This window comes from Leptonychotes weddellii, unplaced genomic scaffold, assembly GCF_054177405.1.
Source record: "Leptonychotes weddellii isolate Sample4059 unplaced genomic scaffold, ASM5417740v2 HiC_scaffold_3898, whole genome shotgun sequence".
In the NCBI taxonomy this organism is placed as follows: domain Eukaryota; kingdom Metazoa; phylum Chordata; class Mammalia; order Carnivora; family Phocidae; genus Leptonychotes; species Leptonychotes weddellii.
The window spans coordinates 1-12,170 of NW_027994232.1; the positions used below are offsets into that span (position 1 = coordinate 1).

General features: G+C 50.0%; 1 protein-coding gene across 7 annotated transcripts; it reads right to left on the bottom strand.

The window, feature by feature from the left end:
* Positions 1–5,615: 5,615 nt before the first annotated feature.
* AURKB (aurora kinase B) lies at positions 5,616–10,582 on the bottom strand. Of its 7 annotated transcripts, none has more exons than XM_081810827.1 (9): positions 10,466–10,582; positions 10,070–10,142; positions 8,362–8,529; positions 8,185–8,239; positions 7,743–7,934; positions 7,261–7,399; positions 7,002–7,150; positions 6,047–6,221; positions 5,616–5,923 (listed from the first exon to the last, which is right to left on the bottom strand). In XM_081810827.1, exons 3-9 carry the CDS (start codon positions 8,387–8,389, stop codon positions 5,750–5,752), a joined length of 912 nt encoding a protein of 303 aa, XP_081666953.1. In that variant the 5' UTR covers positions 8,390–8,529; positions 10,070–10,142; positions 10,466–10,582; the 3' UTR covers positions 5,616–5,749. The 7 variants fall into 7 exon arrangements, with proteins under 7 accessions (XP_081666953.1, XP_006738271.1, XP_030889318.1 ...); XM_006738208.3 differs by having other exon boundaries at positions 8,362–8,464; positions 10,466–10,575; XM_031033458.2 differs by having other exon boundaries at positions 8,362–8,464; positions 10,070–10,165; positions 10,466–10,565.
* Positions 10,583–12,170: the final 1,588 nt, after the last annotated feature.

Consider the following 12,170-nt stretch of genomic DNA (forward strand, 5'->3'; position numbering starts at 1 on the left):
CATGTAAAAAAAAATAATGAAATCATGTGTATGTAGTTCTATTCATTAAGATAAGCACACTAATCAAAATCGATACCACATTTACAGCAACTGCAGATACAAAGATAGTGCTCTGAATTCTGTTTCTTTTTTTTTAAATCTTTTAAATAGATTTTTATTTATTTATTTGACAGAGAGAGATACAGCGAGAGAGAGAACACAAGCAGGGAGAGTGGGAGACGGAGAAGCAGGCTCTGCGCTGAGTAGGGCTCAATCCCAGGACTCTGGGATCATGACCTGAGCCAAAGGCAGACACTTAACGACTGAACCACCCAGGCACCCTGAATTCTGTGTTTCATCGAGCATCAATAACCACCCATCTTTTTTTAAAAAAAGATTTATTTATTTGTTATTTTACAGAGCGAGAGAGCATGAGCGCATGAGCAGGGCAAGGGGCAGAGGGAGAAGGAGAGAGAATCTCCCCTCGGAGCACAGAGCCCCACACGGGGCTCCATCCCAGGACCCTGAGATCATGACTCAAGCCGAAATCAAAAGTCTGATGCTGAACCAACTGAGCCACCCAGGCGACCCGAACCACCAATCTTTTTGTCCTTCTCTTGTACTTTATTCTATATCCACATTCTCTGCCTCTGATTGGACCCCTGGATTTTATTCCATTTTTCTTTGTGACGTTCTCCGCAGATATATATCATTGGCGGCTGCTTTGGGGGCTGAACATCCTTTTGGGGGTCCACTGAAAATCCCTCCAAATCCCAACCAGCCAATTCCTTACCCAGGTAGCCCAGAGAAAACTTCTCACTCTGCGCTTTGAAACAGATTACTGACAATCTGTCTTGACCTCTGCCGTCCCCGTGGGCACAGAATGTCTGCGACACATCCAGCCATCTCAGGAACCAGCTTCATGTGGCATTAGTGGTCAGTAGGTCGGTCAGTGAGATCAATACCACCCCGTTGTGTTTCAAGTCATGAGGAGACAGTATGTGAAGCTAGCAGGGCTCTTCTGACTATTAGACTCGTTCATTCCCATGATCAGCTGGGCGCACAAAATATATGTCTAGTAAGAAAGAATCCTGCCACAGACCAGACCAGAGAGGATTTGTAAGGCTGCAAGGCTCGGTAGGTATAGAGACCGTGGGGGGGAACCTAGCTTCCTTCAGGGGGCTACTCCACCCTCTCTCCTTTCAACCTATTTCACGTTTAGAAAGCGATTTCCTCAAGATTACAGCCCATGTGTGGGAACTTGTCTCCTGGTTGGGAATTCCATTTTCTATTCCTTTGGAAAACCCACAGTCAAGCTCCTAGGTCCTGTCTGTCTTCCTTCTTTTAGCCATTCTAGTAAGCGTGTGCTAATGTCTCGGCATGGTTTTAATATGCGTTCCCTAATAACTAACAATGTTGAGTATCTTTTCACGTGCTTATTTGCCATCTATATATGTTCTTTGAGGAATGCATCCCCACTTTTCTATTATTTTCTGTTTTACATATCTTGTAAACTACTTTAAATCCTTTCTAGAATAAGACTATTTATAGTTATTTATAAATATTCATTTATAATATATATTATATGAAGATGTGATATATACATCTTCTTTATCCGTTCATCCATCGATGGACACTTGGTTGCTTCCTCATCTTGGCTATTGTAAATAACGCTGCAACAAATATAGGGGTGCATATATATTTTCAAGTTACTCTTTTTGTTTTCTTTGGATAAATACCCAGAAATGGGATCACTGGATCCTATGGTAGTTCTATCTTTCCGTTTTTGGGGTACTCTCCATGCCGCTTTCCATAGTGGCTGCACCAACATACATTCCCACCAACAGTGCACCAGGGTTCCTTCCTCTTACTCCACATCCTCACCAATGCCTTTTTTTTTTTTTAAGATTTTATTTATTTATTTGACAGAGAGAGAGAACACAAGTAGGCAGAGTGGCAGGCAGAGAGAGAGGGAGAGGCAGGCTCCCCGCTGAGCAGGGAGCCCGATGCGGGGCTCGATCCCAGGACCCCGGGATCATGACCTGAGCCGAAGGCAGACGCTTCACCGACTGAGCTCCCCAGGTGCCCCATCACCAATGCTTTTTATTTTTATTTTTTATTTTTTTAAGATTTTATTTTTAAGTAAACTCTACACCCAACCTGGGGCTTGAACATACAACCCCGAGATCAAGAGTTGCACGCTCCACCCACTGAGCCAGCCAGGCGTCCCTCCTTCTTGCGTTTTTGATAACAGCCATTCTAACAGGTGTGAGGTGATCTCATTGTGGTTTTGGTTTGCATTTCCCTGATGATTAGTGCAGCTGAGCATCTTTTCATGTGCTTGGTGGCCATTTGTATGTTTTATTTGGAAAAATATCTGTTCAGATTTTCTGCCCATTTTAAATCATATTTTTTTTTTTTGCTCTTGAGTTAAATAGTTTGGATATCCATATCAGATATATGACTTGCAAATATTTTCTCCCATTCAGTAAGTTGCCTTTTCATTTTGTGGATGTTTTCCTGTGCTTTCCTTCTAATGGAGACTAGCTTTTTTTTTTAGATTTTATTTATTTATTTGAGAGAGAGAGCGAGCCTGAGTGGGGGGGCGGGAAGCAAAGAGAGAGGGAGAAGGAGAAGTAGGCTCCCCGCCGAGCATGGAGCCCCATGTGGGACTCAATCCCAGTACCCCAGGATCATAACCTGAGCCGAAGGCAGACACTTAACCAACTGAGCCACCCAGGTGCCTGAGACTACATTTTTTAATGCTATTTATACCATGCACATTACTGCACTTGAGAACAGACTATGTTATAGGCAAGATAGGATTGTTATTTCCATCTTAAAGGGCTCATAAAGATTAAACCACTTGGCCAAGGTCACATGGCTAATGAACAGTGGAGAAAGGACTAGAACTCAGGGGTGCCAGCCAGAAGCTAAAGCTCGTTCCTCCGCAGAGCCCCCCCACCAATCAGGCCACAATGAGGGGAGCAGACCACCTCTCGCGTCTTACCAGTGCCCACACCACCCACAGACATGCAGACAGGCTTTCAAGAGCAAAATATTGGCCAACCTATCAGGAGGACACAACCAGACCCCCGAGGAAGAAGAGAAGTGGCTTTTCGTTTCTTTTTCCTATCATCGTCTGTTCAGTGGGAAGGTAAGGTGATCATCAAGCTCCCAAAGTGAACAAACATTCCAGGTCAGCTGGACTCAGTGTAATGATATCTTTACTTAAAAAAAAATGTCACCCAGGGGCGCCTGGGTGGCTCAGTCGTTAAGGGTCTGCCTTCGGCTCAGGTCATGATCCCAGGGTCCTGGAATCGAGCCCCACATTGGGCTCCCCGCTCAGCGGGAAGCCTGCTTCTCACTCTCCCACTCCCCCTGCTTGTGTTCCCTCTCCTGCTGTCAAATAAATAAATAAAATCTTAAAAAAAAAAAAAAAAAAGTCAGCCAGGCCAGCCTTCCCCCTACTCCCCAGGACACAAGCCCTTCTGTTCTCTGTAGGATTTGTCAAGTGAGATGTTTGTTGTGTGGGTTGTGGGGTGGAATGTAGGATTTATGTGGGATACGGAATTATGTCATATCGTCACATTATCTAGCGGCTCTTGCTAGAATATGTGGAATTTTCATGAGCAAGGAGATGATGCCTCTTAGAAAAGTCTCTGAGGGGTCAAGCACAGGTCACTGACCAAAGATCATGATACAGATGGCTGATTCTTCCCATGACTCAAAGGAGGCTGCAGGTGCCATTCTAGACAGAGGGAAGAGCAAGTGCAAAGGGCCGGAGGTAGAAACAAATTTGGCAACGTTCAAGGAACAGCAAGGAGGCCAGTGCTTTAGTGATGGAAGGGGTTAGAGCAGTTGGGAGCTGAGCTCCAAGTAGGGAGGAACAGAATCTCTTCAGGCAGGGATTTTTAACTCAGATGGATGCCTGGGTCTCAGCCTAGGCGGATTAAATCTGAATTTCTCAGGCTGATAGTCCAAGAGTTCTATTTTCTCCATAAGCCCTCCAGGTGATTATGATGTGCAGCCAGGGTTGAAAACGGGTAGAGGACCTTGCCATAGAATGAGTTTGGATTTTATTCCAAGAACTCACTTTCCATGTGGAGGACGGGCCAGGAATAGGAGCAGGGAGAACAGTTAAGAGGCTGGTGGCTTGAATCAGGGTGAGAGCAGTGCAGTTCGTGAGTAAGGGAGGTGGGGCTGAGACCCTGTGGATTTCATTGGCCGAAGGAAGGAAGGGGTTGGCAGAGAAAAGGGAGAGAAACCAGGGTTTAAAAAAAAAAAAATCTTATAACATCATTCAATTGTTTTACCCCATGGGTAAAAGAGTCTTTTTACCCCATCTGGAAAAGAGTCTTTACAGATGTAATTAAGGATCTTAAGATAAGATCATCCTGGATTATCTGGGTGGGCCCTAAATGAAATGACTAGAGTTCTTATAAATCACAGAAGATACAGAGAGAGAAGAGGGGAAGAGCATGAAGAAGCAGAGCTGGGAGTAGGGAAGCCTCACGCCCAGAAATGCCTGGAGCCACCCAAAGCTGGAAGAGCGGAGGAAGGATTCCCTCCCAACCCTTGATGGGGGTGGGGCACTGTGGCCAATCTGATTTTGGACCAGTCGATTTTCTGTTCTAAACCACCTCCTTAGTGGTAGTTTGTTACGGCAGCTCTAGGAATGGCTGGTGGCGCATCAGTTAATTAAGATCAAATAAAAATAAGAACTTTTTTTTTTTTAAGATTTTATTTATTTATTTGACAGAGAGTGAGCACGAGTAGGGGGAGCAGGCAGAAGGAGAAGGAGAAGCAGGCTCCTTGCTGAGCGGGGAGCCCGATGCGGGGCTCGATTCCAGGACTCTGGGATCATGACCTGAGTTGAAGGCAGACGCTTAACGACTGAGCCACCCAGGCGTCCCCCAAAATAAGAACATTTATAAAAAAAAAAAACAGAACTTCATGAAGTCTAAAAAAGAAAATTTATTCCCATACCTCACAATGATTAAAAGAGTAAGTAACCAATAGAAGAAGAGAAAGCCTTTGATGAAAGTCAACATCTAGTCAGGACACCAAAAACCAAACCCTTTCTTAATCTGGTAAGGCACCTTTTTTTCCTGGACTACAGAGTAACGGTAAAAACTGCAATTCCTGTTCCAGGTCTGTGATCCATAAGCACGTAAAATAAATGTGTGTGCTGCCCGAAAGTAATCAATACACCATCCTAGCACAGCATTAAGGAATATGGACTTTAAAACTGGGCTCTCCCCACTTACTAGCTGTGTGACTTTTGGTGGACTCTGCAACCTCTCTGCGTCCTGTGCTAGATCCTGAGCAGAGCAGTAAAACAAAGACAGCTTCTAGGGGAAGGCCATGTTCAGTTGCTCCTAGGTTGGCAGAGGCTGAACCAGAAGGAAAGACTAGAGGTGCAGCTAGGGTTCAGCAGCAGCCGAGGGGAGCGGAGGCTCCAGCAGCCAGAGCAGGGGAAGAAACAACGGGAGAAAGGGGTGGGGGGAGCAGGAAGCAGAACGAGGGCAAGGGTGGGTGTGGCCAGGGAGAGCTGAGCAGGGGCAATCCTCACCCACCAGCCCCTCCACCCCTCAGCAGTCTCCACCTGTATGTAAAGCATCTAAACTCATCCGTATAAAAAGCTTCAGCCTTTATTAAATAAAAAGGAGGTAGAAGACAAGTAAAGGAACAGGCTAGGTACCCCTCCTTCCAACCCCACATATATGGGCATACAAACAGGCACGACCGAATAAATGACAGGGACGAGTCAGGGGACAGACTGAAGGGCGGAGGGAGGCAGCACCCTCCGGGAGTAGGCCCGGACCCAAGGGTGCGCAGAGACCTGGGCCAGGGGCAGCCGTTCTGAGGGGTTGTGCTTGAGCAGCTTGGAGATGAGGTCCTGGGCTCCCGTGGGCACAGAGGTGGGGAACTTCAGGTCCACCTGCAGAAGTCGAGGAAGGACAAGGGCCCCCTTAGTTTTATCCTCGACCACCCCCATGCCATCTGGAGAATTCCACAGGGCCCGCCGGGCCTCTGCAGCCAGGCACCATGCCCGCCCTCCCACCTTGACGATGCGCCGATACGTCTCATTGTGGGAAGCGCTCTCGAAGGGCGGGTTTCCCACCAGCAGCTCATAGCAGAGGACTCCGATGCACCACAGATCCACCTTCTCGTTGTGTGTGCGCCCTTCAATCATTTCTGGGGGCAGGTAGTCCAAGGTACCACACATCGTCTTCCTCCTGGGTGGGATGGCGGGGGGAAGGGCAGGGATCCCAGGTAAAGACCACCTGTGTTTTCCCTGCTGCCCGACAGGGAGCCGAGCGACCCCAGGATGAGCCAGGGGAGTATTTCAACCAGGCTCTGACAGGGCCCTTTGGGGCAGGAGTAGGGTAAAGATAGAGCCCAAAGAAAGCCCCAGGGGTAGAATCACACACTGCCCCAGCCTTTCCACCCGGAGGGATGTATCTTAAAATAATCAGATCTAAGGGCAATGCTCATCTTAGAATTAACGGGAAAACTGGGGCCCTCTCAAAAGTCCATCTGGCAGGTCCTGCTGAAATGGATCAGGTTGGGGCGCCTGGGTGGCTCAGTCGGTTGAGCATCTGCCTTCGGCTCCGGTCATGATCTCAGGGTCCTGGGTCGAGTCCCATATCGGGCTCCCTGCTCAGCGGGGAGTCTGCTTCTCCCTCTCCCTCTGCCCTTCCCGCCTGCTCATCTCTCTCTCACCCTCTCTCAAATAAATAAAATCTTGAAAAAAAATGGATCAGGTTCTATCTATCTACAATACTATGAAGCCATTATAAATGAGGTGGGAGTATTCTCAGCGACGCGATGAGTGGGTCCCAGTATATTCGGTAGGAAATCTGGGCAACAGAATTGGGGGTCTCTGTAAAGAGATTGCCGTGTCTATAGGCACTTGAGGACAAACCCACACGTGTCCGGGGACCAAGATCTGGAGTCCTGTTACCCTGAACGTGCCCGCCATTCACACCCAGGCCCGGTCCCCTGGCCCAGCGTACCTCAGGGAGGGGGCATGGACAGACCAGCCAAAGTCAGCGATCTTCAGCTCTCCCTGGAGCCCCAAGAGCAGATTCTCCGGCTTTATGTCCCTGTGAATCACCTTCTTCCCATGGCAATACATTAGAGCATCTGCCAGTTCTTCCATGATCTGGGAGGGCCAATGACAGGAGGTCAGGCAAGGCTGGACGTCCAGCTCCAAGCGGTGGACCCCCAGCCTCGGGCCCCTGCTGGTGCCCCAAAGAGCCCACCCGCCCGGACCGTGGCTGTTCGCTGCTCGTCAAAAGTGCGGCTCTTCTGCAGTTCCTTGTAGAGCTCCCCGCGGGGGGCGTACTCCAGAATCAAGTAGATCCTTCGCCGGTCATAGAAATAGTTGTAAAGGCGCAGGATGTTGGGATGCCTGGAGGGGACAGGGGAGGACTCAGGTTGCATCCCGGCCGAAGGAAATGGGAAAGATGACAGTGCCAGGTGGGGCAAAGTGGGGTCACATTTGGACCAGGCCGGGGACAGCGGGGCTGGCAGTGGTGAAAGAGAACTGGGGGCGGCCCTCTGGATTCAAGGCTCTGGCCGGGGGAGTTCAGTTGGGCCTTGACCGGGGCTGGGAGCTCAGTGGGGCCTTGACCGGGGCTGGGAGCTCAGTGGGCCAAGGGACCACTGCAGGGCAGTCTGGATGGGGCAGGGGGTGAAAGAGGAGCCGGGGGAGGAGCAGAGGGGCTGGGGTGGGTGGAGGGCAGGACTCATACTGCAGATGGGCCTGGATTTCGATCTCCCTGCGCAGTTGGTGCTCCACGCCCTCCTTTTCTATCTGAGACTTGAAGAGGACCTTGAGAGCTACAATGAAATGGCTTTTCTTCTCCCGAGCCAAGTACACGTTTCCAAACTTGCCTTTGCCCAGAGGACGCCCGATCTCAAAGTCGTCGATGGTGAAGGAGCGCCTGATGAGAGGTGAGGGGAAGGCAGGCGAGCGCCAGCCTGTGGGTCACCCGAGGCGCCACGTTCTCCCCTCTCCCCCAGCCCCGCCGGCCCTCAGCCCTGCTTCTCTCCCAAGGGAGGTGAGGACGAGTTGAGGACGGATCAGGCTTTCTTGCCTGCATCCCTGCTCCTGCCCTGAGTGGCCGCCTCCCCCATGTCCTCCGTGTTTGCTCCCCCCCTCCTCTCTTGCCACCCCAAGGCTTGGGTACTCACGTTGAGAAGTTGGGTGTCCCACTGCTGTTCTCCACCACCTTCTGGCCAGGGGCAGCTAAGGAAACAACAGGGGAGTTCAGCAACCTCCCCCAACTTTGACATTTTCATCCCGGCACCCTCCCCATAGACCCTAGACCCTAGGCCCCTCAGCTCAATCCCTTCCCGTGTCCCAGTTACCTGTGGGCTGGCCATTGGAGCGGCTCATGAGGACAAGCGCAGACGGGGTGGCAGGGTCCTTCCGGAGGACTCTCTGGGGCAGGGTGTTCAGGCCAGGGTGATTCTGAGAAGGAGCAGCAGTGGGGAGCTCTGAGGGTGCCTTTGTCCCGGGGAGCGGGTTGGAATGTGCTAAAAGCAGCATTTCAATACTTGCTGTCAGCCCACCCAGCCAGCCAGCCACCCACCCCCTGTTCAAAGAGGAACACCGAGACCAGTTTTGCTACTCAGCCCAAGGCTCCGCTCCTTGCTCCGTATTAAAATGGGTTCTTCATAAGCGACCTAGGTTGGCCTAAGATAAGGAGCAAAGGACTCACCCCAACACTGAACATTTCACCTCCTTGGCCATGGCCCACACCACATTTTAAGGCACGTAACTGTCTAACCTCTATGGTACCGTCCACAACCCCACACTCATTCACCCTGCCCTCCCCCACCCCTGTGGGGAGTAGAGAGCCAGGTTAAAAAAGGAAAAAACAAAAACAAAAACAAACCACCCACAATTCGAGGGGTTTTAGCAGAAACATTCTCACAGCCCCCTAAAAACTCAGTCTAGGGGCACCTGGCTGGCTCAGTCAGTAGAACACGCAACTCTTGATCTCAGGGCTGTGAGTTCGAGCCCCGTGTTGGGTGCAGAGATTACTTAAAAATAAAATCTTCAAAAAAAATAATTTAAAAAATTAGAAAAAAATTAAAAACTCAGTCTATTAAGGTTTAGATAAGGTCCCGGAGGTCTTGAATGTTGCAACAAATTCCAGTGTTCACCCCTTTGCAACAAGAGACTTTGGAGACACTGAGGGCTACTCTGATGGCCCTGGACCATTTCTCTCTTGCAGCTTCTCAGAGCAATATACACAACTTCCTTTCAGGAGTGACCACAATGGTTTCTCTTTCAGCCTCTGTTCTTGCCAGCCTCACTAAGTGCTCCGTGAGGGCGGGAGCTGGCGGACAAGGGGACAGATGGACACTTCAGGATACCCAAGCCCCACCAACAGGGAGCAATGCCTGTGAGAGCCCCTTCCTTCTTCTTAGCCTAGAGAAGAAAGCCTCGTGCCCGAAAAGCCCATTCCCAAGCAGTGATATCCGTACAGAATTTATAAGCAAGCAGGTTGGACAAAATAAGAGTCCAGAAATAGATCCACATAGAGGTGGGCATTTTATATAATAAAGGTGGCATTTCAAATTAGAGAGTAGACTGACCACTGAAAGATCTTAGGACAACTGGAAAATAAATCTATTTAGATCTTGATCTCACACCAATCACTAAAACAAATTCCAAATTCCAAATTTAACATGTCCTGAATCTTTTAAACCTATAAAAACCCTGTTCAGTGTCTCTCTCTACTTCCTGTCTAGCCTATTTGTTCAGGACAAGGGTTGGGAATCATGGCCCGAAGGGCAAACCTGCCTGCTCAGTCCCAGGTATCATTTGTATACGTGACAAAAAGGCTCAACCCTGGAGGGGTCCTCATAGGCTGATCAGATTCAACTCGGCGGCACCTGATAGGATGTGTTTGCAAATGCCCAGACCCGGTTCCGCCAGCAAATTCTTGGGACCCATTCGTTGGAGCAAAGCGGGGCAGACTCGGAGGGTCGCCCTCCGCACGACCTCAAATCCCCAGGCAGGAACTCTCCATGCGGGTGGGGGGAGGGGACGTGGGAAAGCCCTTACCGTCTGCCGGCCGTAGGGCCAGGGGTAGGCGTTCTCCTTCTGGGCCATCCTTAGAGGGAAAGGGGGAGGAGAGCTGGGCACACAAGGGAAACAGGGCTGTAAGAAGCAGGAAAAAAAGAGGGAGCGAGAGAGGAGGGGGTCGGACCGATCGAGCCGGAAGCGCGGGTCTGGGGCTGCTGAAAGGGGGCTGATCAAGTCGCTGGCTCATCGGGGCGCACCCGGGCGCTCGTCTCGCCGCCCCCGCCCTGCTCCTGCACACCCCCCTTTCAGGACCCTCCCTCTACCCTTGAGCTCCCGGTAGCCCAGCGGGTGCGCGCGGGCCGCCCAACGGACCCCCGACCTGCCTGATCACCTGCCCTCTCCCAGCGCAAGACCCGCGAAAGGAAGCCAGCTCACCTGGGGCCCGTGGCACAGCCACCCTCCGGGCCGCGGGCAAACGACTGAACCTGCCGGGCCGGGCCCCCGCTGAGGGCCTTTCAAATCTCCCGCCCTGGCCCCATTGGCTGAGCGCGCTGTCCAGGCCCAGCCCTCATTGGCTGGACTCCCCGTGACGTAGCCCGTGGGGCCCAATGCAGGAGGCGGAATGCCAGACACCGCCCACTGGAGGTTCGGGCTTAGGAAAGTTTCGGGCATCCCCGAGTCCAATGTTCTCACATCTTCTTTCGTTAATTTACAATTTCCGTCTATCTGGAATTTATCCTTCTGTGTGTACGCACCAGGGTTTTATTCTCGACAGATGGAGAGTTCATTACGCCAGCACCGTTTGTTACACAAACCACCTAGTTCCCAGGGGAATTTAAATGCTACCCTTACCCAAAGCAATCCACAGATTCCACGCAATCTCTATCAAAATTCCAATGACAGTTTTTACAGAAATAGAAAAAAACAATAGCAAGTTTGTATGGAGTTACAACAGGACGCAAATAGCCAAAGCAAGCTTGAGAAAGAACAAAGCCACGGGTATCACCAACAGCCCCCCCCCCACCCCCGGTTTCAAACCACATTACAAAGCTGTAGTAATTAAAACAGCCCGGTGTTGACATAAAAACTGCCACATAGGGGCCGCCTGGGTGGCTCAGTCGTTAGGCGTCTGCCTTCGGCTCAGGTTACGGTCCCGGGGTCCTGGGGTCGAGCCCCGCATCCGGCTCCCTGCTCCGCGGGAAGCCTGCTTCTCCCTCTCCCACTCCCCCTGCTTGTGTTCCTTCTCTCGCTCTCTCTCTGTCAAATAAATAAATTAAATCTTAAAAAAAAAAAACAAAAAACCTGCCACATAGATCAATGGAGCTGAATAGAGAGCCCAGAAATAAATCCACACATATATGGTCAATCAATTTATGGAAAAGGAGCCAAAAACACACAAGGGGGAGAGGGTAGTCTCTTCAAAAAATGGTGCTAGGAGAATTGGACAGCCACACCTGCAAAAGAATGAATCTGGACCACTATCTTACACTATACACAAAAATTAACTCAAAATGGATTAAAGACTTGAACGTAAGACCTGAAACCATAAAACTCCTAGAAGAAAACACCGGCTGTAGATTCCTTGACATAGGTCTTCACAATATTTTTAAAAACCTGACACCAAAAGCAAAAGCAAGACCAAAAATAAACAAGTGGGGCTACATCAAACTAAAAACTTTTTTAAAAAATTGTATTTATTCATTTGAGGCAGAGAGATACAGAGAGAGAGAGAGAGCATAAGCAGGGGAAGAGGCAGAGGGAGAAGTAGGCTCCCCGCTGAGCCAAAAGCACGGCGGAGGGTGGGGGTCGGCCTGGGGCTCAGCATGGGGCTCGGTCCTAGGATCCTGGGATCACGACCTGAGCTGAAGACAGACCCATCTGAGCCACCCAGGCACCCCCGAACTAAAAGCTTCTACACAGCAAAGAAAACCATCAACAAAATGAAAAGGCAACCTAGTGAATGGGAGAAAATATTTGCAAATCATATACCTGATAAGGGGCTAATATCCAAAATATCTAATGAACTCATACAACTTAATGGCAAAAAACAAACAATGTGATTTAAAAATGGGCTGAAGATTGGAATAGACATGTTTCCAAAGAAGACCTACAGATGGCCAACATGTATATGAAAGATGCT

What these genes read in the sequence shown, in the direction of transcription:
- AURKB (XM_006738208.3), bottom strand. Translation starts at nt 10,117, where the DNA reads ATGGCCCAGAAGGAGAACGCCTACCCCTGGCCCTACGGCCGGCAGACG. An exon ending in GGGACACCCAACTTCTCAAC is followed by an intron (nt 7,935 to 8,184) that starts GTGAGTACCCAA and finishes ACCTCTCATCAG; the next exon opens with GCGCTCCTTCACCATCGACG. An exon ending in ACGAGCAGCGAACAGCCACG is followed by an intron (nt 7,151 to 7,260) that starts GTCCGGGCGGGT and finishes TGGCCCTCCCAG; the next exon opens with ATCATGGAAGAACTGGCAGA.